Source organism: Solanum stenotomum, chromosome 1 (genome assembly GCF_019186545.1).
Source record: "Solanum stenotomum isolate F172 chromosome 1, ASM1918654v1, whole genome shotgun sequence".
Lineage (NCBI taxonomy): Eukaryota > Viridiplantae > Streptophyta > Magnoliopsida > Solanales > Solanaceae > Solanum > Solanum stenotomum.
Window position 1 is genome coordinate 94,259,446 of NC_064282.1, and position 27,952 is coordinate 94,287,397.

Here is a 27,952-nt window from a genome sequence, read left to right on the forward strand (position 1 = left end):
ATTGTACCGAGGGTTCGAATCCCTCTCTTTCCGTTGATGACTTGATTTTTTTTTTCAAATTTCGAAATCCTTTGTTCTTATTCTTAGTTAAATGTATGGAATAGACCAAATCCTAAGAAAATTTGAAAATCAAGCAAGGAAAAACCTTTTTTATTTTATTCTTCACATCCAGGATTATGTCCGGGATCATTAGATAGGAATCCAAAGATGAAGATAGAAACAAAAAATATTACTACTGTGTAAACGAAGTGTTTGAGAGTAAGCATTACACAATCTCCAAGATGATTTTTTTTGAAAAAAAAAGAGAATAGATCATCCATCACATATCCTAGTTTGACACCAAGCAATGAAGCTATTTCTCTAAAAGAATTTTCATAAATTCTTTTATAATAAGAGTTTGTCATTAACCAAATTTTTTATATACACAAGAGGAGCCTAATAAGGTCTTTCACTGGAAAGGAAAGCGCTAAAAAAGAAGGAAATAAGTTAAGCCGAATTTCTCGTGACTATCCAAGAATTTCAATGTTTGAATCGAAATTTCAAACGGTAAAGCTTAACTGATTTTATTGATTTTATAATTTTTTCTCGAATAAATCATGAATTTTCTAGGATATTATTAAGGATCTCATCGAAAACTTACAACAGCTTGACAAACAAAGGCTAAGAGAAAAAAGAACAGAGGTGTGACTGGCATAATATCTACGATTGGATTAAAAAAAGCATAGGCCTCCGGCAATTTGCCGAAGAAAAAACTACTCGAATAAAGGGTCGAATTAAAACTGATACCGATCAAACTAAAGGTATTAAGCATAACATACTTTTTGTTCTTGGAGATAATTGCATTTTGATTGAGTTATTTATATAAGGAAAAGGAAAGTAAGGAAGGTAAACAAAAAATACTTCTTTTTCTTTGAACCCACCCAATAAAAAATCCTCCTTTTCTCAAAGGAGAATCGAACAAATAATATTTTCATACAATATCTTAATTGAATTATATGTAATGATCAATAAATTAAGTTGAATTCTATATCTACACATACCAAAAACATAGAAAAATCCGAATACCAATCTAATCGATTCTATAGATATTTGGGCTAGAGTTGACAAACAAACAAAACCAGCAATATACTTTATTAGTATCGCATAGAAATCTAAATGGGGCGTGGCCAAGTGGTAAGGCAACGGGTTTTGGTCCCGCTATTCGGAGGTTCGAATCCTTCCGTCCCAGAACATATATATTCTCTGACAATATAGATTGCTTTTTTAACAATGTTCTGTTTAAAATCGAAATGTTAGCTGGAATGTGATTGTTGTTTCTGATTTTTTTCTTCGATGAATCGTTTTTTTTTCAAAAACTGAATCGAGATACGAAAGAATCCATATTCCCTATCTCATATTCTCTACCCCCTAAATTAGCCTAATTAGATTCAATTTTCTTTTTTGTAGATTTCTTGACTTTTCGCCAAGAGGGGGTTTTTGGTACTAATTCAATTCACTAAGTCTCTTAATTCTTAATCAATGAGGTAGGCTAAAATAGAAAAAAAGGGGCAAAAACTGGACTTAATCTGGGCTTGTTTGGCTTTGTGCCCAGACAGCTCGCATTTCGTAAAAATAAAAAAGACTAGGACATCCCCTTCTTTTGATTTATGCTGCATCAGTCCCATAGAATGGGGTAGATAGGAGTTAATCAGTGATGGGAAGGCGTTCATTTCAATATCTATAAACAGTGNAGGCTAAGAGAAAAAAGAACAGAGGTGTGACTGGCATAATATCTACGATTGGATTCAAAAAAGCATAGGCCTCCGGCAATTTGGCAAAGAAAAAACTACTCGAATAAAGGGTCGAATTAAGACTGATACTGATCAAACTAAAGGTATTAAGCATAACATACTTTTTGTTCTTGGAGATAATTGCATTTTGATTGAGTTATTTATATAAGGAAAAGGAAAGTAAGGAAGGTAAACAAAAAATACTTCTTTTTCTTTGAACCCACCCAATCAAAAATCCTCCTTTTCTTAAAGGAGAATTGAACAAATAATATTTTCATACAATATCTTAATTGAATTATATGTAATGATCAATAAATTAAGTTGAATTCTATATCTACACATACCAAAAACATAGAAAAATCCGAATACCAATCTAATCGATTCTATAGATATTTGGGCTAGAGTTGACAAACAAACAAAACTAGCAATATACTTTATTAGTATTGTATAGAAATCTAAATAGGGCGTGGCCAAGTGGTAAGACAGTGGGTTTTGGTCCCGCTATTCGGAGGTTCGAATCCTTCCGTCCCAGAACATATATATTCTCTGACAATATAGATTGCTTTTTTAACAATGTTCTGTTTAAAATCGAAATGTTAGCTGGAATGTGATTGTTGTTTCTGATTTTTTTCTTCGATGAATCTTTTTTTCTTCTCAAAAACTGAATCGAGATACGAAAGAATCCATATTCCCTATCTCATTTTCTCTACCCCCTAAATTAGCCTAATTAGATTCAATTTTCTTTTTTGTAGATTTCTTGACTTTTCGCCAAGACGGATTTTTTGGTACTAATTCAATTCACTAAGTCTCTTAATTCTTAATCAATGAGGTAGGCTAAAATAGAAAAAAAGGGGCAAAAACTAGACTTAATCTGGGCTTGTTTGGTTTTGTGCCCAGACCCCTTAGCATGCCCAGACCCCTTAGCATAGTTTGTGGCTAAGTGTCAAAATTGTCAACAAGTGAAGTATGAACATCAAAGGCCTGTAGGTTTGCTTCAAAGAATGCCAATTCCGGAATGGAAGTGGGAAAGGATAGCCATGGATTTTATGGTTGGTCTTCCCAAGACTTTAGGGAAGTTTGATTCTATTTGGTTAGTGGTTGATAGATTGACTAAGTCAGCCATTTTATTCCGGTAATAATAGATTATAATGCTAAACAATTGGCTAAAGTTTATGTGAAAGAGATAATGAAGTTGCATGGGGTGCCTCTTTTTATCATTTCAGATTGTGGTTCTCAGTTTACCTCCAAGTTTTGGAGGACATTACATGATGAATTGGGCACACAACTCACTTTTAGTACAACTTTCCATCCACAGACGGATGGGCTGTCCAAGAGGACTATTCAAGTGTTGGAAGACATGTTAAGGTCATGTGTGATTATTTTGGAGAACATTGTGATAAGTTCTTACCTTTGTGTGAGTTCTCTTATAACAATAGTTATCATTCCAGCATAGATATGACACCATTTGAGGCACTCTATGGGAGGGGATGTAGATCACCCATATGATGGTTCGAGGCTGGAGATGTGAAATCTTTGGGGGTATATTTGGTGAAGGATTCTCAAGATAAGGTGAGAAATATTCAAGCTAAGCTTTTAGCAACCCAGAGTAGACATAAGAAGTATGCGGATCACAAGGTAAGAGACATGACGTTTCAAACCGGTGATAATGTTCTTCTTAAGGTATCACCCATGAAAGGGGTGATAAGATTTAGCAAGAAAGGTAAGTTAAGTCTGCGATACATTGGTCCCTTTGAAGTTCTTGAATGTGTAGGACCGGTGGCGTATATATTGGCTTTACCTCCTAATTTATTGGGAGTTCATCCGATATTTCATGTGTCCATGTTGAAGAGGTATCATGGTGAGGGGGATTATATCATTAAGTGAGACTCAAATTGTGTTAGAGAAAGACCTCCAATATGAGGAGGAACCGATTGCAATTCTTGAGCGTGATGTGCGTAAGTTGAGAAAAGAGAGATTAAGTTCGTGAAATTTCAATGGAAGCATCGTTCAATTGAGAAAGCTACTTGGGATACCGAGAGGGACATGTAAGAAAAGTATCCCAAATTGTTCATCGATTCAAGTACTACTTCATCCCTTCTTTAGCCTGTTTTTCCTAAATTTTGTCACTCGGGGATGAGTGATGGGTAAATTGGTATCTATTGTAACGACCGGGTTTCGTCGTTATAGAAAAGCCAACGGGGAAAAATTTTGGGTCGAAAAACATTTTTGTAGTAACTTAGAATTTCCCAACCTAGTCCAGATTTGGACGAAATCGAAGTCATTGAGGTCTAGGGAAATCTGGTAGCAATTGGGTGACCTAATTATGATTTTGATTACATGAGTAGTTAGATAAGTCATTAAGAAAGACGTACGACTTTACGAAATTGAATTCGGGTGAGTGAACTCCCGAAATTGATTTTAGCGTGAACGGGTAGTTTTTGAGTGTCGTTGGTTGAAGGCGTATTGTGAAATGGGGGTTTTTGGAATTCTTTAAATTGTTCATTGCTTTGTGTAAGCCGCTTTTGCGGTGGTTTCTGCCGCCAGGGCGGGGTTGCTGTAGTAGGGTGATGACCGTTGTGGCGGGCCAGACGCGACTTAAAGTCCTAAATAAACCCCAAAAATGTTTTATTCTGTAATTTTTGAATTTGAGAACCAAGGAATGAACCCAGAGCTATTCTTGACAGTTTTTTGCCATTCTTGATGTTAAAGGTAAGATTTTCACTCCCCGAATCCATTTTTCGATCCATAGAACGTAATCTAATGGGTAATTATTGATGGGGGAGGGTTTTGATCTAGAAATAATGGTGGAAAAAGCCTTAATTTGGATACTTGAGATCATGGGTATGATCTAGGGTTGTAAGATTTGTTAGTAATTCGGGTAATTAGTAATTGTTTATTGATTCCCGTATTATATTGATTGTCTGTAGACCAAGAACAAGCGGAATGAATTCGGAAAGGGAAGGATCAAGTTTCTTAGGGTTTCAAGCTTGTTTCGAGGTAGGTGATTGTTGCGATTCTATGATTGTGTGACGTATGTTTATTCTTGCTTCATTATGATACATGTATGTATGCGAATGCTGTAGTATTGATCACACTTGTTTTAAATGAAGATAGATGAATGATGAATGCCATGAGTCATGACTTGGTTGTATGATTATGAGAATGTACTTGTGATTGTGATTGTGGCTTGTTCAATGGATCGGGTGTTGCGTTTCGACACACTAACTTGGATCGGTTGCCATGTTCCAGCATAAACATTGGATCGGGTACCACGTTCCGGCATGCTAACTGTTTGGGTTTGGGTTCTCTGAGAGGACCAATGACTTGTCATAATTGTGTATCTTGAGAAATGTGCAGTTGTTCATAGCCGCGTGATCCTACCAGTACACTATGGTTGTGTATTAATACTGCACTTGCTCTTTCTTTGTTGAGTACATGACATCTTCAAGTGGCTATTGACATACCTTGTTTATAAGATCAGTGATCGTCGTTCGAATTCAAGGGTGAACAAGTTCTTCCAGGCTGCCATGAGTTNGGATAGCCGCGTGATACTACCAGTACACTATGGTTGTGTATTAATACTGCATTTGCTCTTTCTTTGTTGAGTACAGGGCATCTTCAAGTGGCTATTGACATACCTTGTTTATAAGATCAGTGATCGTCGTTCGAATTCAAGGGTGAACAAGTTCTTCCAGGCTGCCATGAGTTCTCTTTTCGTCTATGTCCACATTTCAGATTTATACTTTCTAGTTAGTTGATTAGTTCATTAGTATGGGGTTGTATCTCTTCTGTAACACCCCGTAACTAGAAAGAAGTTAAAAAGTGAAAATAGTCATTTTTGGAAATAATATAAAAATTTGGAAATTTGTTTAAGTATGTTAAGTTGGATTTTTTGTCAACTTCAAGCGACCATAACTCATAGCTCAGGATGAGTTAGGTGTGTTTCTAGATATCTTAGGAAAAATCTTGGAATAATCTTTCCAACGCTACCAAGTTTACGCGATTTCGAGTTCGTATGAGTGAGATATGCCCATTCGAAGTTGGACTGTTCAAATTGTCACGCCCCGAGCCTACACCCTGGACGTCGCCGGCACTCGAAGACCATTGCTGGTCCCCAAGCGAACCCTCATCCTGGCTGACTCCAAGCGGAATACTAACTTAAGCATACAAGAGCTTAAAACTGAATAAGAGTTTATAAACTCAACTTTACAAATCTTTAAATCAAAAGAAAACTCTGTATAATAGAATATATATACAACTCGCCATAAAAGAAAACTTTAGTCTTCAAAACATTTAACAAAATAAATGAAGAGACTTCCGAAACTCTATTGTCTATCTATGAAGCCTCTAACTGATAAAGATGGAAGCCGGGATAAGACCCACGACCTCCTAACAACTGATACAACTGAAAGGTAAATTAAATCCTCCGGAAGCAAAGAGGCTTGTCATAGCTAACTGGAACTCCCGGATGTATCAACGAATCTCCTGTTGATGATCCTGAATACCTGTGTCTGCATCATAAAAAGATGCAGGCCAAATGACTCAGTACGTGGAATGTACGAGTATGTAAGCTAGAAAGCTAAACAACATAGGCTAGAAGAAAAACTGGAATAAACTGAATAACTTACCTCTTTTCAAACTTTCTCAACTCAAGGAATACTCAAAACTACTCAAACTTACTCAACTCAGAAGATAGATACTGGACTCAGAGACAGATACTCAACTCAAAGATATATACTCAACTCAAAGATAGATACTCAACTCAAGATAGATACTCAACTCAAGATATATACTCAACTCAAAAGATATATACTTAACTCAAGATATATACTTAACTCAAAGATACTTAACTCAAGGATACTCGACTCTTGAATAACTGAACTCAACCTGACTGACTTCTTTCAATATAAGGCAATTTAAAACAAGTGCGATATAAAGAAAGACTGTTTAAAACATGCTATAAACTCTGTGTGTATACAAGGATACAATAAGCCTGAGATGTATATAGAAATACAATTGAACTGATGTATATAAAATACAATAATTTCTGTGTATAAAAATACAATAACTGCTGTGGGAGTTTCTCTAACCGACAACCATCACATAAGAGCTATAGTGATGATACAGCGATCGACCTCACGCTGCCAGAGCATCTTATACCCGGCCAAAGGTATAAGACCTGAACTGCCTAATGGATCCACTAGTCTAATCTGAAAAGGATTCATCTAAAAAGTATGATCCTTTTCTACCCATGGTGGCTAACATGGTTCTATGGGGGCTGTGGGTTCTTTGAACGCTCCCCCAATTCGGTGCTCGATACTACTCCCAAAATGTACTCCCTCTTACGTTTTTAAAACATATGTTTTCCTGCTGATTGAGATAATTACTTAAAAAAATACTATCCCGAAGGCTCTTTGGAAATCTCAGTTTCCAACCTTGTTTAAATGTAAAGACATTTCTTTAAAACTTCTTTGGGAATACATAGTTCCCTAATAACTTTGAGAAAATGAACTCAACTCTTTACTATTTACTTTACTTGAAACTCTTTACTTTACTTGAACTCTTGGCTTGATGTGAAACTCTTAACTTAACATGAAACTCTTACCTTTTGACTTGACTTGAAACTCAATACTTTTCACTCGACCTGAAACTCTATACTTAACTTGGAACTCTATACTAACTTGGAACTTGAGCATTAGAATGAAGTTAAAATGTTCAATGAAGACTCTTGAAAAGTTTGAAGACTTGCTTTGACTTACTTAACTTCTAACTTCACTTGACTGGGAATCTAACTTCACTTGACTTGGAAACTAATTTCACTTGAATTGGAATCTAACTTCACTTGAATTGGAAACTAACTTCACTTGAATTGGAATCTAACTTCATTTGAATTGGAAACTAACTTCACTTGAATTGGAATCTAACTTCACTTGAATTGGAAACTAACTTCACTTGAATTGGAAACTAACTTCACTTGACTTCTAACTTTACTTGACTTGGAACTAACTCTCCTTGAATTGGAAACTAACTTCACTTGACTTCTAACTTTACTTGACTTGGAACTAACTCTCCTTGAATTGGATTATGAATTCAAGGGTAATGATTTGTATTTGGAAGGACCCCATGATGATTAGGAATAATTTAGGACAGCTAGACTTCAGAAAAAAAAATTTGAAATTTAATTCTAAAAACAGAACAAATTCTGTTCACAGAGGGAACACAGCTGCAACGCAGACTTGCTTCAGGCAAGCTGCCCAACTTTTCTCCTTCATGTTGCCAACTCTAAACCCTCTCAACCTCAAAGGTTCTTTTCCCAAACACTTGGGGTCATAAACCCCTCAACATACAGTGGATTCCACTCAAAAAACGCAACCAGATCCTGTCCCAAATCAGCAAGAACTTCAACAACACAACCAACAACTTCAACAACCAAAATAAATCTTTTCTTGGAATTAAAAACGAGTTGGTATGTGGGGGTATGAACCAACCAACACTAAGGATCATAAAATCCCTCAATATACAATAGGTTTCAGCTAAAGAACACAACCAAATCATATCCCACAACCAACAATAACTTCCACAACACAACTAACAACATCAACAACAACTAACAACTTCAACAATAAATCCAATCTTTTCTCAAATCATAAAAACGAGCTTGGTGTGTGGGGGAAAGGATCAATCCACACTAAAGAACTCACATACCTTCATAGGGATCACCCCCGACGATACCACGACGATCTTCTTGCTTGATCTCCTCTTCTTCTCTTCTTCTCTTCTTCTTCTCTCAAAACCCTCACTCTCACTGTTTTAAAAAGGGACAAAAATGATCCAAACATCAGTATAACACCTCAATATAACCCAAAGAAATGATTAGGGAAAAGACCAAAATACCCTTAAAATTTTCGGACTAACAAAGTGCACTGTGCGACTGTGCCAACAGCCAAACTTTCAAAGGGCATAACTCACTCATACGAACTCGGAATTAAGAAAACTCGGTGGCGTTGGAAAGATCATTCCAAGGGCTTTCCATACATAACTGGAAATTCGCTTAAATCATTCTGAGCTAGGAGTTATGACTGCTCAAAGTTGACCAAAAACTCACCTTTTTTCCATATCCAAAATTTTCAGATTCTTTCCAAAATGACTATTTCCAATTCAACTCTTCTTGGAACTCAATGTGCTACATCTAGGGACCTTAACTTAACACTCAAGAAATTTTATTCCTCGGTAAAATCTCACTCCACATGAAGGACGGCTCGAGTCTTAGTTCGAAAAATTCTCTGGGGTGTTACACAAATAAGGAAAGTCCAATCCGGATTTTGAAAGGGTAGTTTGATCTTTTCCTTACCCAATTAATTTAATTCGTTTAGTGAATTAATTAAGGGTCAAAACTGATTTTAGTCAGTTTAGAAAAATTGAATTCACGCTAGGGCTTGGAGAAAAGAGAAAAGAGGAGAAAGGAGAAAGGAGAAAAAAGTTCAAGATTATTCGTCTTTGTAGGGAATCGCTTGTGGATTTCGTCAAGGGGTGATCCCTACGAGGTATGTGAGATCACATAGCGTTGGGTTAGTTCACCCACGCGCCAAACATGTTTAATTCAACGTATTTTTGTCCTAAAAAGATTGAGAATTTGATGTTCTTGAGTTGTATTCTTGAATAAGTTTCGTTCTTGAATTTGGGATGAGATTGAGGAGTTATTGAGACTTTAATGTTGATTATTAGAGTTGCTTTAAGTTAGATTCATGTGTATATGTTTTAGGTACCTGAATCTAAAGAGATATTGAGAAAAATAATTGAAAATAATCGAATTAAGGTCAGAAAACAAGTCGAAAAGTTCGTTGGGTTTGCCTGAGAAGGGGCTAACGCGGCGCGCCTGCAGTGCGCCCGAAATGAGTCCCAGAAAGTTGGGGCTGGCGCGGCGCGCCAGGGATGCGCCCAGATCGTCATTTTTCACTAGTTTTTCATCATTTAGCCTATTTAAGTCCTTCGAAAGTGTACTAACAATTTTCATTGATTCTAACTACTTTAAATGACTTCTAAACATCTAGAAATCATCCAGAAACATGAATCCTAACCTTGAATCCATAAATTCAAATTCAAGGAAAGTTAAAAGTCAAGTCTAGAAAGTTCTTAGAGTCTTTTCAAGAAGTCTTTTGCCAATGCTTTTAACTTTGTTTTAAGGCTTAAAGTTCAAGTTGAGTAAAAGTAAAGATTAAAGATTGAAGTTTATTTCTTCAAAAGTATATGGGGACTATGTATTCCCAAAGAGTTTAAAAATGTTTTCACATTTAAATAAGAACGGAAATTGAGATTTTCAAAGAGNGAAGGTTCTTAGAGTCTTTTCAAGAAGTCTTTTGCCAATGCTTTTAACTTTGTTTTAAGGCTTAAAGTTCAAGTTAAGTAAAAGTAAAGATTAAAGATTGAAGTTTATTTCTTCAAAAGTATATGGGGACTATGTATTCCCAAAGAGTTTAAAAATGTTTTCACATTTAAATAAGAACGGAAATTGAGATTTTCAAAGAGCCTTTGAGCTAGTTTTCAGAAAAGAGTAATCACTTTCTAAATAAAGCAAGAGAGGAAACTTTGATTTCCAAGATAGCCTTTGAGCTAAGTTTTTGAGCAATTATCTCAAATCACAGAAATAAGTATGTTTTTGAGCATAAGAGCTAGTATCATTTTTTGGGAGTAGTATTGAGCACCGATATGGGGGAGAGTTCAGACAGCTCACAACCTCCATAAACCATGTAGCCACCATGGGGTAGAAAAGGGTCATACTTTTTAGATGATTCCTTTAGTGTTTTTTAACATAGACTAGTGGACTCACTTTGTAGTTCAGTTTCTATACCCCCGGCAAGGTATAAGACGGTCCTGGCAGCATGAGGCAAAATATTGTATCATCACAATAGCTCTTAAATGATGATTGTCGGTTAGAGAAACTTCCACATAAGTAATTATATTCTTATATACACAATTTATTGTATTTTTACAGACAATTCAGAGTTATATAGAGTTATATGTATCTTTGCATACACACAGAGTTGACATCATGTTTTAAAACAACTTTTCTTTATATTGCACTTGTTTTAAACTACTTTATATTGAAATGAGGTCAGTTATGTTGAGTTGAGTTGAGCCAAGTAAGTTCTTCAGATTCCTTTCAAGCTTATGTCTTGTTTTAGAATTCCCTTCACATACTCTTACATTCAATATACTGATGTCATTTGGCCTGCATCTTATTATGATGCAGACACAGGTAACCACGATCAACATCCAGCGCATCGTTGATCCAGTTGAGCACTTAAAGTCTTATGGTGAGCCTCATTGCTTCCGAAGGACCCCTTTTATTGCTTTCAGTATTATTATTAGTTCATTAGGATGTCGTGGGTCTTGTCCCGACATCCATCTCAATTTTTTAGAGGCTTCATAGACAGTCAAATGTTAGTTCCTTAGTCTTTTCATTTCATGATCTTATGTTGAAACTTGAGTTTGCCTTATTGGCTAGTTGAATGTTTTTCTTTATAACATTCTAAGCTTTGTTTGAGTTTATCTTGTTAAATTAAGTCTTCCACTGAGTAAGTAAGCCGGGTCAAGGGTTCGCTTGGGGTTGATAATGGTTCTCGAGTGCTAGTCCCTCCTAGGGTGTAGGCTCGGGGCGTGACACCTTCTTGTTTAGACTTGTTGAACTTTAGATGTTTTGGTACATTGACTTTCAGGTTCTAGGTGTATTTTTCGCGTTGTTTAGTTTTTAGATCTTTTGGAAGTTTATGAGAACTTCAGTTTTTAGCTATTACTCCTATTTTCGTATCCTTAAATGCTTTAGTGTTTGGTTTAGTTGATTGGGTTGGGTTGTAGTAGTACTGGTTCTCCCACCTGAGGGTTAGTGTGGGTGCCAATCACGACAATCTGGGTCGTGACATTTAATTTTGATTTCATCTTAAATTTTACTTCATCTTCCACCTCGCACTTTCAAGTGATCCATTCCTCCATTTTCTTCACCTCCCACCCTCACCCCACCTCCTACGTCAAGTTGAACACCACTCCCATTTTTTTTTCTTTTTCTTCTTCTTATCCGGTCAAATTCTTTATAGAATTCATACTATTTTTTAGACTATATTGAATTATTGATAACCAAATTAATTATTTTTCTAATAAAATTTAAAATTTTGAAGGCATCATCAACTGCTCCTTTTTATATAACTTCAAAATTAGAAATGATAATTTTAAAATAATCAATGAATTCCCCAAGAATTGAAAGAATTTAATTGAAATCGGATAAAAAACCTATATGATACTTCCTAATCATCTTGAAATCTAATGGGCATATCAAATTGTTCGGAATGTAAGAAAATATTTAGATAAAGTTTTAAAATTAAAGAGAGTAAACTAATAGTAGTAAAAAAAATGAAGGTGAAGTTGTGGTAAAATGGTGGCATTGAAAGTGAGAAGCTTCAATGGAGGTTACAATTAATTTTTGAAGAAGAAAGAAATAGAAAAAATAAAAAGGAAAAAAGTTAAAATAATAAGAAAAATAAGAAAATATATTTTATAATAAAATACTTGTAAAAATAAAATTATATTAGTTATTTTAGGTTGTTTACTCTCTTTGAGAGAGTGCACACCACTCTCTATGCCAGTTGGATGAAAAATGATATAATAATATCTGTTCAAAATTATTTAGTGAGGTAATAGGACGATTGCAAAGTTAAAGTGTCTTTTTGAAAATTTGAGACAATTTCAGTGATGACTTTATGTCTTTTCTCTTAAATTAATTCACTCTATAAATATCACTAAATATTTATTAGTATACAATAGGTTTCAACCATTTAAAGTAGAAGAGGCTAAATAATAATTGCCAAAATAGATTTATTAAGGTAAGAATGAGTACGAAAAAAGAATATTATATTAAAGAGAGAATACGGAGAACAAACCTATCCAATACATAGATAGTTATTCATATGTTTTGATATATGTTATTACCATATACCAAATAAGTAATAAAGAATTTATGCGTAAACGTCTTGTGTTTTATTTATTTTATTTTATTTTTTTAACAAAAAGAATTGAGCAGGTAGAAACAAGTTAGTGAAGCATTTTCCGACTAAATTGCATCTACATGTTCAAATATTCTTTTATATTATTCAATACTATATAAAGAGTCTATATTTTTATTCCACATACGATGTGGGACTCCAACAGTAATGTTATACGACCTCTTAAAGTGATATTGTGCCAACATCTTCAACTAATATTTTATATTATTTAAGACTATATAAAGAGTTTATATTTTTATTCCATAAGCAATGTGAGACTCCAACAATAACGTTATACGATTTCTTAAAGTGATATTGTAATTTCCATAAATGAATTACTATATTTAGAAAATTCTCGAATACTTTATCCTCCTTAGTCGGTGTTTAGTTCTTTCTAGATCTACATGAAATTATAGAGCATGGCCGGAAAAGTTTCAAACATAATCAAACAATTATCATTATCCATAAACTATTATTATAGTAATACTTTTATGTACAAAATAAATTTTAAAAATTATATATAATGTCGGATTGTCTTGGTCTCGGGTTGACTTTTTTAAAATTAAAACCAAACCAATCCAAGTATAGTTGATTTTTTTTCCGATACCAAATCAAGTCAAATCAAACCATTAATCGATTTTTTTCCAGTTTGACTTAATTTATGATTTAGTTCGATTTTGTACACTCCTAAGCAAGATAATCAAAGCATATGGTTGCTGCTTGTTTACCAAGTAAATGGTGTCTTCCTCAACGATAAGGCAGGGCCGTCTCAACGAGTTTAGGGGCCTAAAGCAAAATTTCATAGAGAGGCTCTTATAACATATTTAGTGTAATTCAATAAATGAGGTCTGGAGAGGTAGGATATATTCGGATATTATGAAGTAAGAATGTAAACAATGTAAATTTTCAAATACAAAATATATATTAAGGTAAGAACAATATTAAAACCTGACACAAAATTTTGAAAAATTTATATAATGATATCAAAATAGTGTTGCGCTGAATTTGATAGGTTGATATCATGATATTAATATAATGTTGATTAGTTTTAGTGCTTGAAATTTGAAGAAGACACCAAAATATAAATTTGATTTTTTTATGAACACACAACCAACATTTTTGCATTATGTAGAAGGTTTGATTGTTTGAAAGGCTTTAAAATATTCAATTACGAGAGAATAAAAATAGTGAAAGGAGAATAAGAAAATTAAATATTTGAATAATAATGTTGCTCGTGATAATCGTCATATATATGAGGCAACAATATAGATAGCCACATAGAAAAGATGCTACAATTAACTAAACCCTATTCAATTTTTCAATTATTGATCCTTATATTGAATGAGGTAAGTGATTTCTTGTTTCTTTTCAAAAAATGCTTTTCAAATTCATCAACAGATGAGATTTTTTTAAAACAATACAAATATAACTTTGGGAGAAATTGGGGGCCCAAAAATTGAGGTCCTAAGCGATTGCTTTAGTGGCCTTATGGTTGAGACGGCCCTGTGATAAGGTTCAATGAACTTACGAACAACGAATCATACATATATTGTCGCAATCCAAACATTTAATTGATAGGAGCGATATGCGGTGTGTATAAAGGGCATGGACTAGTCCTTTTATGGGCATGTAATTGGAAAATATATAGTTAGAGTTTGTAAAGTTTATAAAAATAATTTTTGGTGCCTATAAAAATATAGATAAAATAATCATATCTTAAATACAAAAAATCCTAGATATTGTGTTGAATTTCAAAACTCCTGCATGTAAAATATTAGCACAATGTGCTAAAATTCAAAGATATATAAGTGAAATCAATATATGTGGTAAAAGTTCAAATAATCAATCAACTCAGCTATGTTATAATTCTCTTGGAAACATAGCTTATATTCAAATAATAGTTATAAATCTGGTTAATCTTTAATTTCTTTCTTTTTAGATATTTTAACTACACTAAACACCCATATACTATGACTTCCTCTAATTTTAAATCAAATACTTACAACACATATATTACGAAAATCCTATACTTACATGTTTATGATAATATCTTTTTTATTTATTTAAAGAAAACACTAAAATGATAATTTTCTATATGAAAATCCTACCCAAATAAAATTTCATCCAAGTATCTTACATTAACATATATCTTGTCTTATCTTATATATATACTATTCCTCGATAAAACGATGAAAATGAAAAAAAATACCCCGAGGCCTCTTAGAGCCTTTTTCGACTAAATAGAATGGAGAATATTTTTATAAATATTTTTGGAACATAATGAAGCCTTATGTACATATTTCACCATTTTATTCATTTTTTGACTTTTTTCAATTCTCAATCCGCGTAAATCTATACAAGGATATTATAATCTTAAACAACTATAATAACGAGGTATCTCGTTACATTGAATATGAACATCGAGAGAAAACATTCAAATTTCAAGTGGCTAAAATTAGTCTTAAATTTTATTATAGAAAGAATATGGAGAACAAACCTATCCAACACAGATAGTTATTCATATGTTTTGACATATGTTATTACCATATACCATATGAATAATAAAGAATTTATGTGTAGACGCCTTGTGTTTTATTTATATTATTTTATTTTATTGACAAAAAGTATTAAAGAGGTAGATACCATTTAGTGGAGCATTTTCCGATTAAATTGTATCTACATCTTCAACCAATTTTTTATATATTATTCAACACTATATAAATAGTCTATATTTTTATTTCACAAAGATGTGGGACTCCAACATAAATGTTATATAATCTCTTAAAGTGATATTATAGTCATCGTAAATTAATTACTATATCCAGAAAATTCTCGAATACTCTGTTCTATTTAATCGAGGCATTGCTTCTTTCCAATCTACAAGAAATTCTAGTTCGAGATAAAATCTCAGATGACCACTCAACTAATGATTCCCTCAACTTTATTTTATAACCTCAAAGTCTATCAACTATGAATAATATAATTGAAAAAAAATTAAATATCAATATATATTATTTTTGACAAAAGCGGCAGAAGATTATGGTGCATTTTAGAGGAACATTTTCCGACTAAACTGCGCCAATATCTTCTGCTAATATTTTATATTATTCAAGACTATATAAAAAGTCAATATTTTTGTTCCATAAATGATGTGAGACTCCAATAATAATGTTATACGATTTCTTAAAGTGATATTGTATTTTTTTGTAAATTAACGACTATATCTAGAAAATTCTCAAATACTTTGTCCTCCTTAGTCTGTGTTTGTTCATTCCAGATCTACAAAAAAATTCTAGAGCATGATCGGAAAATTTTCAATTAAGGTTTTTTTCTTAAAAAGTCACTCAACTTTCTTTTGATAATCGCAAAGTCACTCAATTACGAATATTTTACCTACAAAATCACTCCAACCTATTTAATTGAATTTTTCATGGGAAACTTACAGAACCCCACTAGTTTAGGAGATAATTACTTAGATGCACTCTAGTTTGCAATATTACGAATTTTACCATATTTTAGCACACCCAGATATGTCGAAATAAATGTATCGCGAGATACATGAGGTCGAAATTAAGTGTAATTTATTTTAGATATACTATATCCAAGTGGATTCACATGCAAGTATTTGAGATACGTAGACAAATCTCGCTTGCCTCCCTTGCCTACTTCCCATCTTGCCCGTCACTCTCCTATGTGCACAGACATATACATGCATCTAGTGTGTATCTAGTGTGATTTCACTTATATGAGATACATGATTATCTCGCTTGCCTTTCTCCTTTATTTTAGTGTATCTAGTTGCAGAATTAAATACATCCATTTAAGTGTATCTTTCTCAATATATGATAGAGAACTCGTAACGATTGGTAAGATATGTACTTATTTGAAAATATAGATAAATTTAACATATATATATATATATATGTGTGTGTGTCTAATAAGATGAAAATATAGATAAATTTAACATATATATATATATATATATGTGTGTGTCTAATAAGATGATTTTCCTTTTTTCATTAAAATTTGCTGACATGCCATTTTTATTTACTATATTGTAGATTTCAACCATTCAAAGCATAAGAGGCTAAATAATAAATACAAAAATCAGATTTGCTAAGGTAAAAATGAGTACGGAAAAAGATTATTAAGGAAAGAATACGTAGTACTTATTCATATGTTAATTATCATATAACATAACAAACAAAGTACTTATGCGTGACGCTTTGCGTGCAAAATAAAAGATGAACAAGATGTTGCAATTTAGAGAAATATTTTTTCGACTAAATTGCAATAACATGTTCAACTATATTTTTATATTATTCAAAACTATATAAAAAGTTTATATTTTTACTCCACAAACGATGTGGGACTCCAATAATAATAATATTATACGATCTTTTGAAGTGATACTACAATCTTCACAAATTGATTACTATGTTCTAGGATATTCTCGAATACTCTATCCTCCTCAGTCGATACTTGCAATTGTTTCCAATTTTATAAGAAATTCTAGAGCATGATAAGAAAAAAATTCAAACATAAAGAATTGTCATTTTCCATACACAAAAACTGCTATTAGTTGTTTGAGATAATATCTCAAATGGTTTTTGAAATAATATCTCAAATGGTTACTCAACTAACGTTTTTTTTAGAAAATTACTTAACTTTCTTTTACTACCTCAGAGTCACTCAACTATAAGTATTTTACCTATAAAATCACCCAACCTGGAGGTGGGAGAATGAGGACATTTGGATTGAGAGCATGAAGGGCTTATTTCTGGGCTCTCTAGAAAATTGCATTCAAGAAACTCCTACTTATCCAATTGTTAGCAATAGCTCATAACACTTCAAAATATTTCTCCAATCACTTCTTTTATATTTCTCGGACACTAAAAGAAGTAATATATTCGAGAAATATGAAAGAGGCGACCTGAGAGATATTATTTTAGGATTTAAATTTACTAACACAATTACTTTTCAACAGTGTATCCAGGCAAAAGAATTAATTTTGATTCATACTCCGCTCGAGGAATCCAAAAAGATAGCTTGCCATGTGACGTGCAATACAAGAGAGAGCTAGAGAGCAAGATTAAGGGTGTACATGATTGGGTTGGTTCAGGAAAAAGGTCATATTTACTCGTGTACTTGAGAAAAATGTCGCATTACCCTCTGTTTAAAATTTGGCTCACTAGTACTTCTATTATTGAACTTTTGACATATATTTTCTCTTAGTGTCGTCACTTACCTTGACTATTTTTTTCAATGTGTGGTTTTAATATACACAACTTGAGGTTCAATATGAAAACCCTTGGTGAACAAGGACAAAAGTAAATATTTTGTAAATATAGTATTGAATAATGTAAAAGAATACTTGAAGATGTAGATAAAATTTAGTCGAAAAATGCTCCACTTAATTGTTTCTACCTACTCAATTCTTTTTGTCAAAAAAATAAAATAAACTAACGTTTGTTCTCCGCATTATTCTTTCTTTAATATTCTTTTTTCGTACTCAGTCTTACCTTATTAAATCTATTTTGGCAATTATTATTTAGTCTTTTCTGCTTTAAATGGTTGAAAACTATTGTATACTAATAAATATTTAGCAATAGTTAGAGTGAATTAATTTAAGAATAATTTAGTCACTTGAAATTTGAATGTTTTTTCACCATATTCATATTTAATGTAACACGATACTCGTTATTATAGTACAATTATCACTTAATTATTCATTAATTAACTCTTGATTGTGAAATTTATAAAAATACTATTTTATTTATTAGAAAAAAGGTCTAAGGGATCTCAGGGATACGTTAAAAAATTTCATTGTTTTATTAAGGAATAGTTTATATCACGATTAGTAACATAATCACATAAAGGATAAGATAATACTAAATTTTATATCTAAAACAATCTATTCAAATTTTGTCATGGTTATTGGTCTGTGGGATTTGAGTATAGAAAAAATTAAGTTAGTCACAATTATGAGTCGTTTGATTAAAAGACAAGCAATGCTGAAATAAGTTATTTTGATATTGTATTTTATTAATTGTTTAGTCTGTTGTATCGTATTTTTTAGAGGGCGTTAACTATCTACAAAATATGTATATTATACGTATATATACACATAAATATATTATATATAGAAAGAAAATATCACAGTTTTAACTTACTAAGTATCACATAAACTTAGCAAATAAAGAAAATATGATATGTTTTTAGACCTCTAATTGGAATCATGTCTTGTAAGGATAATTTATCATAGGAACGATATTATACCATGCACTATTATCATATATATGATCATCAAAGACATTATGGACATAACATTATAATGAATAGTCTTGTAACGGAGCCACTTTGGGCTAAGGTCATCTCAACTTTCTTCGTTGGAAAATCACATTATTTATACATAGTTACTATATACTAGATGTGACTCGTGTGAATCCTCTTCGGCTAGTTTATATATATATATATCACAAAAGAGGCAATAGATTGTGGTACATTTTAGAGGAACATTTTCCGACTAAACTGCACCAATATCTACTGCTAATATTTTATATTATTCAAGACAATATAAAAAGTCTATATATTTGTTCCATAAACGATATGGGACTCCGACAATAATGTTATACGATTTCTTAAAGTGATATTGTAATTTTTCTAAATTAATTACTATATCTAAAAAATTCTCAAATACTTTGTCCTCCTTAGTCGGTGTTCGGTTCTTTCCAGATCTACAAAAAAATTCTAGAGCATGAACGGAAATTTTGCAATTAAGGTTTTTTTTTCTTAAAAAGTCACTCTACTTTCTTTGAAAACCGCAAAGTCATTCAATTTATTTTACCTATAAAATCGTTCAACCTATTTAATTGAATTTTTCATGGGAAACTTGTAGAAACCCCACTAGTTTAGGAGATAATTACTTAGATGCACTCTAATTTGTAATATTACGAATTTTATCAGATTTTGGTGCATCCAGATATGTCCAAATACATGTATCTCTAGATATATGAGGTCAAAATTAAGAGTAATTTATTTTAGATACACTGACCTGGAACAATTGTGGATATACTAATTGTTAGCAGTAGCACACATCACTTTAAAATATTTCTCTAAGCACTTCTTTTATACTTCTCTAACACTAAAAGAAGCACTATATCTAAGAAATATGGAAGAGGCGATTTGGGAGATAGTAATCAATTTACAATGACTATAATATCACATGTAGATTTGGAAAGAAGTAATTACTCGACTAAGCAGAACAGAGTATTCGAGAATTTTCTAAATATAGTAATTAATTTACGATGACTACAATATCACTTTAAGAAATCGTATAACATTACTGTTGGAATCCCACATCGTTTGTGGAATAAGAATATAAACCCGTTATATAATATTGAATAATATAAAAAAATAATTAAACATGTAGATGCAATTTAGTTGGAAAATGCTCAACTAAATTGTTCATACATGCTCAATTCTTTTGTCAAAAAAATATCTTGCAAGTAAATGGTATCTTCCTCTATGGTAAGGTTCAATGAAAATCAAATACTTACCACCTTTATATTATGAAAATCCTATACTTACATCCTTAAGACGTTATCTTTTCTTCTTTTTTTTTTCAAAAAAAAAAAAACCCTTTTCTATATGAAAATCCTACCCAAATGAAATTTCACTAAGTACATTTAAGATAATTTTGAAGCAAAACAACAAATAAATACAAAAATAAAAAAGATAAATTCTATATAATAAAATATTTTAATTAACTAAAATTACAAATAACTTAACATATTTAAAATGCAAGAAAATTACTGCTAATAGTTGGTATACCTTATTAGATAATTTGTGTTCATTTTCCTATTTTCCGTCTTTCAAATGATAAATATGTTTTTATAATTTTTACTCTTTTTTTTGGTCTAATTATTGTTTATCTTCATTTCAAAATTTCATAAAAGTAACCAAAAAAAAAAAAGTCTGTACAAAGAAACGGTTACTTGTTGTTAAGATCATATTTCAGATAGTCACTCAATTAAGCGTTCTTTCCACAAAAAGTCACTCAATTTTCTCTTATAATTTCAAAGTCACTCTACTATGAATGTTTTACCTACAAAATCACTTAATCTATTTAATTTATTTTTTCATTAGAATTTGCAGACATGCATTTTATTTAAAGCAAAAATTGTAAGAAATAAAGAGATATTCCCTAAATCATTTAATTATTGACCAGTCCCCACTTGATCCACCCTACTCGAAATATAGCACTGACCCTTTTCAATACTAATTGTTAGCAATAGCACATAACACTTTAACATATTTCTCTAATAACTTATTTTATATTTCTCTTACACTAAAAGAAGCAATATATCTAAGAAATATGGAAGAGGCGACTTGAGAGATATTACTTTAGGATTTAAATTTATTGACGCAATTACTTTTAAAAATTCTCAAGGCAAATGAATTAGATTGTTTTTGATAGGTTCTCTGCTCAAAGAAAAACAATCTGAAGAGATAGTATGCCATGTAACGAGCAAAGACAAGGGAGAGTTAGAGAGCAAGATAATGAATTATGATGCCAAGAGATTTATGTCATATATATGGTTACTGCTCGTTTACCAAGGGGAGAACTTCTCATGAAATCGGGAACAACAAACCACTCATATTGTCACAATCCAAACACCTAATTGATAGGAGCGATGTGTGGTGTGTATAAAGGGCATGGACTAGCTATTTTGAGTAGATTGTCGTAGTTATAAAAATTTAGTATTGTCTTATTCTTTATGTGGTTACATTACTAATCATGATATAACTTAAACAAAAGAAGTCGGGACTATTCCACGACAAAACCATGAAAGTGAAAAAATATAGGAAAAACTACATAATTATACATACTTCACTACCATATTTACTAATAGTATCTATACTTTTAAAATATTACGTATTTTACTACTAAATAAGCATTTCCTATCATATATTGAGGAATATATACTTAGATACATGTATTTTTGCTACTAGATACATTAAAATAGGGAGAGGTGGACGAGATTGGGGAGGGACACGAGCGAGATTCGTATGCATCTCGGATACATGCGAATCACAACAGATACATACATTTGTATGTAACTGGTGTGATTTGCATGTATCCAAGATACCAGATACATACAAGAGAGAGAGAGACGAACGAGATTTGTTATGTATACTATATGCGAATCCACTTAGATACAATGTATCTAAAAGAAATTTGACTCAATGTATCTTGAGATACATGTATCTCTGGATGTATCTAGATGCACAAAAATAAGGTAAGGTATGTAATATTACAAACTAGAGTATATTCAAGTAATTGACTCCTAAACTAGTAGGATTCATCCAAGGGTATTATGATCTTAAACAACCACAATAACGAGGTATCACATTACATTGAATAAGAACATCGAGAGAAAATAGTCAAATTTCAAGTGGCTGAAATTATTCTTAAATTAATTCACTCTAGAATTAACTNTATCTTTGGATGTATCTAGATGCACAAAAATATGGTAAGATACATAATATTGCAAACTAGAGTATATTCAAGTAATTGACTCCTAAACTAGTAAGATTCATCCAAGGGTATTATGATCTTAAACAACTACAATAACGAGGTATCACATTACATTGAATAAGAACATCGAGAGAAAATAGTCAAATTTCAAGTGGCTGAAATTATTCTTAAATTAATTCACTCTAGAATTAACTATCGCTAAATATTTATTAGTATACAATAGTTCTCAACCATTTAAAGCAGAAGAGGCTAAATAATAATTGCCAAAAAAGATTTATCAAGGTAAAAATGAGTACGAAAAAAGCATATTAAACAAAGAATACGGAGAAAAAACCTCTCCAACACATAGTTAGTTATTCATATGTTTTGACATATGTTATTATACCATATATCATATAGATTATGAGTAATAAAGAATTTATGCGTAGACGCCTTGTGTTTTATTTATTTTATTGAAAAAAATAGTTGAAGAGGCCCACACAGTTTAGAGGAGCATTTTCCTACTAAATTGCATGAACATCTTCAACTTATTTTTGTATATTATTCAAGACTATATAAAAAAATTATGTTTTTATTCCACAAACAATGTAAGACTTCAACAATAATGTAATACGATCACTTAAAGTGATATTGCAATTTTCATAAATTGATTACTACAGTAAATTCTAGAATACTCTGTCCTCTTCAGTAGGTGTTTGCTTCTTCCTGTTGTACAAGAAATTCAAGAGCATGATTGGAAAATTTTCAAATAATTGTCATTTTTCATTCACAACACTGCTACTAGTTGTCTTAGACAATACTCCCTCTATTTCATATTAAATTTTTGAGATTTTTTTTATTGTTCAAAATAATTAAATTATTCAAGTTCAAGATGGATGTTTGGAATTTTTTTTATATTTGCCTTTTATTTTAGTGAAGTTTGATATTTTCTAGGAGATAAATTACATTATTTACAAAGTTATATTTATGATTTCACAAAGGATAATAGTGAAAAATATGATTTAAATTATGTCCTTGAATATTTTTCTTAAGTGTGCATTGCCTCATAAATTCAATTAATATGGAATAGAGGGAGTATATCATATGGTCACTCAACTAAGATTTTTTTCTTCGTACAAAAAGTCACTTAACTTTCTTTGATAACCTTAAAGTCATTCAACTATGAATATTTTACCTACAAAATCACCCAACCTATTTAACCGATTTTTTTCATGTGAAGCTTACAAAAACCACATTAGTTTAGGAGCTAATTAATTAAATACATGTCTAGTTTGCAATATTACAAATCTTACTAGATTTTGGTGCATTTAGTGATTCAGGTGTGTCCCAGTCCTAATACATATATCTAGAGATAGATGAGTCAAAATTAAGTGTAATTTTTTTTTAGTGTATCTGACTATCTGTTAGCAAAAATACATGTATTTAAGTGTATCTGACTCAATATATGATAGAAAACTCATAATGAATGATAAGATACATAATTATTTAAAAATATAGATTGAATATTTAATATATATAATATGAATGTATGTCTAATAATGTAATTTTCCTTTTTTTTTTCATTAGGATTTGCTACAATTTTTTATTTACTATTTGGTAGTTTTCAACCATTCAAAGCATAAGAGGCTAAATAATAAATGCAAAAATCAGATTTACTATGGTAAATATGAGTATGGAAAAAGAATATTAAGGAAAGAAAACGGAGAACAAATCAATCCAACAATATGTAGTACTTATTCATAAGTTATTACAATATAACATAACTAACAAAGTATTTTATGCGTAAACGCTTTGTGTTATACTTTTTAATCTCAAAAAGAAAGATTGAACAATATATTGAATTGCATTAAAATATTCAACTAACAAATTTTGCTTCCGGACTTAAGCGCGCCTTTGACAACTCTGGCCCACGGATTAAATGATTCATACTGTCCCAAGAAGAGAATTGAAGGCTCTCTAATCAAATTTAGCTGTGAATGTCTTCAAGTGACAACTTCTTCTCCTGTTTCATCCAAATATAAATTAGTAACACACTTATTATATAAGAGAAACTGAAGAAAGTTATGTAGGATTGGGATTTGTTTGTATATTTACCTTTGCGATTATCAAATAAGACTTCATATATGCTTAAATGGCTTCACGTCTTTCATTCTCTCTGGAATCTCCTTCAACATTGGACAATGATAGATACAAACACCTTTAATCAGAGGCATGGCACTTTTCAAGCTGCTAATGTTGTTTAGGGAGAAAGATTTGTTAATATAACGCATGCTTAATTCTCAAAGATTGACTAAATCAACAGGGTCAACATCTTTCCACTGATCACAATGGACGCCTTTAAGAACCTGAAGACTAGTGAGTTTGCTTATACGTTTCAGAGGTTTAGAAAACGAAGCAACTAAATGTCTTAGATTTATTAGGTCAGCTGTCTCGCGGGGTAGTTCACAAGAGTATCTGCCCTCATTGATAACAAGTGTCTGTAGATTCTTGAGGTTGCCAATGGAAGTGGGAAGATCATCGATACGACCTTTCAATCTTAAGAACTTAAGGTGGTACAAACTTCCTATGGCATTAGGTACTAATACAAAAAACATATTGTCAACACGCATCTCCAAGTACAGCACATATAGATGTTGGAACACACTACTGGAGTTTTTAAGACTCATATTACGAAAATATGGATCGAAGAACATAATTGACCTCAACTTTAAGTTAGAGAGATCAAGTGAGAGGTACCTTTCTCCTTGACTATGAATGACGTGTCTGATACATAAAGAGGATATGGAGTGGCTTCTTGGATCATAAGCGTCAAAGAAGTTTACCTCCAATGCCTTTTGTATGGCAAGATCACGGAGTAAATCATGAACCCTACATTTAGTAACTTTTTCCCAAAATGTTTTAGCCATTTGAACCAAGCTTCGTCTTATCAGCTCATTCAAGAAACCTTCAGCAACATCCTCCATTCTTTCTTCTCCTCTTGGTATGAAACCCTCGGCCATCCACAACCATATTATGTTTTCAGCCTCGAGCACTTGATCTTCTGGAAAAATACCAAAGTACAGAAAACACTGCTTGAGCACAGTTGACAAATCACTGTAGCTTAATGATAGTATATTGGAGATTTGAATAGATCTATCTTCAATAATGTTCTTCCAAAGGTAGTCTTTCACCTTTTGCCATTCGTTTAGCCCCTTTTTATGCGAAAGTAGTCCGCTCAATACAACAATTGCAAGAGGTAAGCCTCTACACTTTTCCACCATATCCTTAGCAAGACTTTCCATTGCTGGAACCATTGCTCGAACATCAAGTAATTTCCTACAAAAGAGATCCCAACTTTCTTCTTGGCTTAGGAAACGAAGTTTATGGGCAAAACCTCTGTCGTCTGCTCTTTCAGCGACATCTTCTTTGCGTGTAGTAATAATAACTCGGCTGCCATTCTTGCTATCCGGGAATGCTCTTTTCAAACTCTCCCATGCTTCTCTCTACCACACATCATCAACCACCACAAGGTATTTGCTTTCTGTTAATAGCTTACGAAGGTAAATTTCTAGATCCATTTCTGCCATCTTTTCCAACAAATCTAGAGTTTCCTTAGCGCAACCTTGGATAGATTTTATGATAGTCTTGAGAAGATCTATTGTGTTGTACTCTTGAGAAACACATATCCAAGCACGTGTAAAGAAGGTAGAGGCTATATTAGGACTTGTATAGAGGTTTCTTGCAAGAGTGGTCTTGCCTAAACTGCCCATTCCATAAATGGAGAGAACTCTTCGACGAGGCTCTACTTTGAGAAGTTCACCTAGTAATGTTTGTACAACATCCTGAAAGCCAACAAAAATATCCTCATCTATATATGAGGTAGTTCTCCTCAATGTTCTAACCTGATTACTTGTCCCTTCTCCATCATTATTGATATTTGTAATACCATAAGTCTCTCGTTTGCGAATGATATCCATGATTCGTTTCTTGATTGATTGAATCTCCTTGGCGACATTGTAGAGTTTCTTCTCCTTCCTACAGATGCAAGCACAAGCCTTGAAACGATTACCAAATCCATCCTCATCGCCTTTACCAGCCTCCAAGCTGTAAGTCTCGAGTACAGCGACAACATGATTAGCAATAGTATTGATATCCACCACCAATTGCTTAACCGTTTGATCTCCACTTTGTTTTTGTTCTGCATCTCTGAGGAAAGCCTGCATGGAGAGTAGCTCATTTTGCAGCCATTGTATATCCTCTCTTAGAATTAAACGTAGGTTAATTTCCTGTATGAGGAAATCACCCAATTTTTGAACTGCAAATGACACAGAGGCATCAGCCATCTTCAGGAGTACTGTTGATTTTTATCTGGAAAAGAAGGGGTTGTATGCATACAAGTTGAAAAAATGGGAGATACACACTCAGAAGCAATAGATATAAAAGTAAGAAAGAACAAATAATGTGTTCAAAGGGTCCACTTTTATGTGTTTAAACTAGAAGCACTTAGGCTCACAAAAACCATATGCTACAACAAGTTTTAATTTAATTCAAACTGAAAAGCATATGAACAAGTGGTGCGAAACTATCATGTATGATGATGGCTTATTAATCAAATTGTTATATAATACAATAAAATGGCTCATTTTCTAACTTGAGCTATCAATTATTAGAATATGAAATTGATACTACTTGCAATTTCATTTTCTCTCACAAGTACAACTTTAACTTTTGATTCCAATTAGCATAATGAGGTCTTTATCTCTATTTCCACCCCCTTTCCCTCAACTTGATTTTCTTTTATATATAATATATACGGAAAAGGGTCAAAACTGTCCCTGAACTATGAAAAATAGACCACTTATACCCTCCATTACATTTTGGGATAAAAAATACTCCCGCAGTTATCCCAGGAGACCACAAATACCCTCAAGAGTTAACACCCCAATTTTTTAGTGACGTGGTAAGCCACATGGGACTAATCCCTCCACCTAAGCATTGCCAACTAAGATTCACTACAAAAGAGCTTGACTTTTAGTGGCGACAACGTCGCCACAAAATCCCAAAATATTGCCACTAAAGGTTATGAGTGATTTTTAGTGGCGACTAAGGTTCCAACAACCATTAGCTAGTAAAACCTATTTTTTCAACAAAAAAATATGATAATTAATTTTCGATTGTGACCTAATTTTCTAAAATAAATAACTTGCAATATCCATATTAAAAATATCCAATATTATTACGAAAAATAATCAAAATTACTTCTCGATTCAAATCTCCTACTATATATATATAATGCATCATTGTACATTTTATACATTTACATATGACATAAAAATAAAACATATAGTGTCTTCAAACTCCTACTTAATCGATATCATATTTGGTTTTTTAAAAACAATGAAGAAAAAAACACAAAATTAGAATTTAATGTTAAAAACTTTTAGTGACGATTTTCTGGGCTTTTGTGGCGACTGTTGTTGCCGCTAAAGGTCTAGTTCTTTTGTAGTGAATCCTAGTTGGCAACGCTTAGGTGGAAAGATTAGTCCCACATGCCTTGCCACGTCAACAAAAATTTGGGGTGTTAACTCTTGAGGGTATTTGTGGTCTCTTAGGATAACAGCAGGGGCATT

General features: G+C 32.3%; 1 protein-coding gene, 1 non-coding gene and 1 pseudogene across 2 annotated transcripts in view; 1 reads left to right on the plus strand and 2 right to left on the minus strand.

Moving 5' to 3' along the window:
* The window catches only part of TRNAS-GCU (transfer RNA serine (anticodon GCU)), an 88-nt gene extending 55 nt beyond the window's left edge, over positions 1 to 33 (plus strand). Inside the window, exon 1 of the tRNA in view lies at positions 1 to 33. This exon is cut by the window's left edge and continues 55 nt beyond it. This is a non-coding gene — a tRNA (tRNA-Ser).
* A 24,589-nt stretch (positions 34 to 24,622) lies between these two features.
* On the minus strand, positions 24,623 to 25,636 carry LOC125859391 (putative disease resistance RPP13-like protein 3). Its single transcript, XM_049539137.1, has one exon. It carries the CDS (start codon positions 25,634 to 25,636, stop codon positions 24,623 to 24,625), a length of 1,014 nt encoding a protein of 337 aa, XP_049395094.1.
* LOC125870306 (disease resistance protein RPP13-like) lies at positions 25,553 to 26,665 on the minus strand (annotated as a pseudogene).
* Positions 26,666 to 27,952: the final 1,287 nt, after the last annotated feature.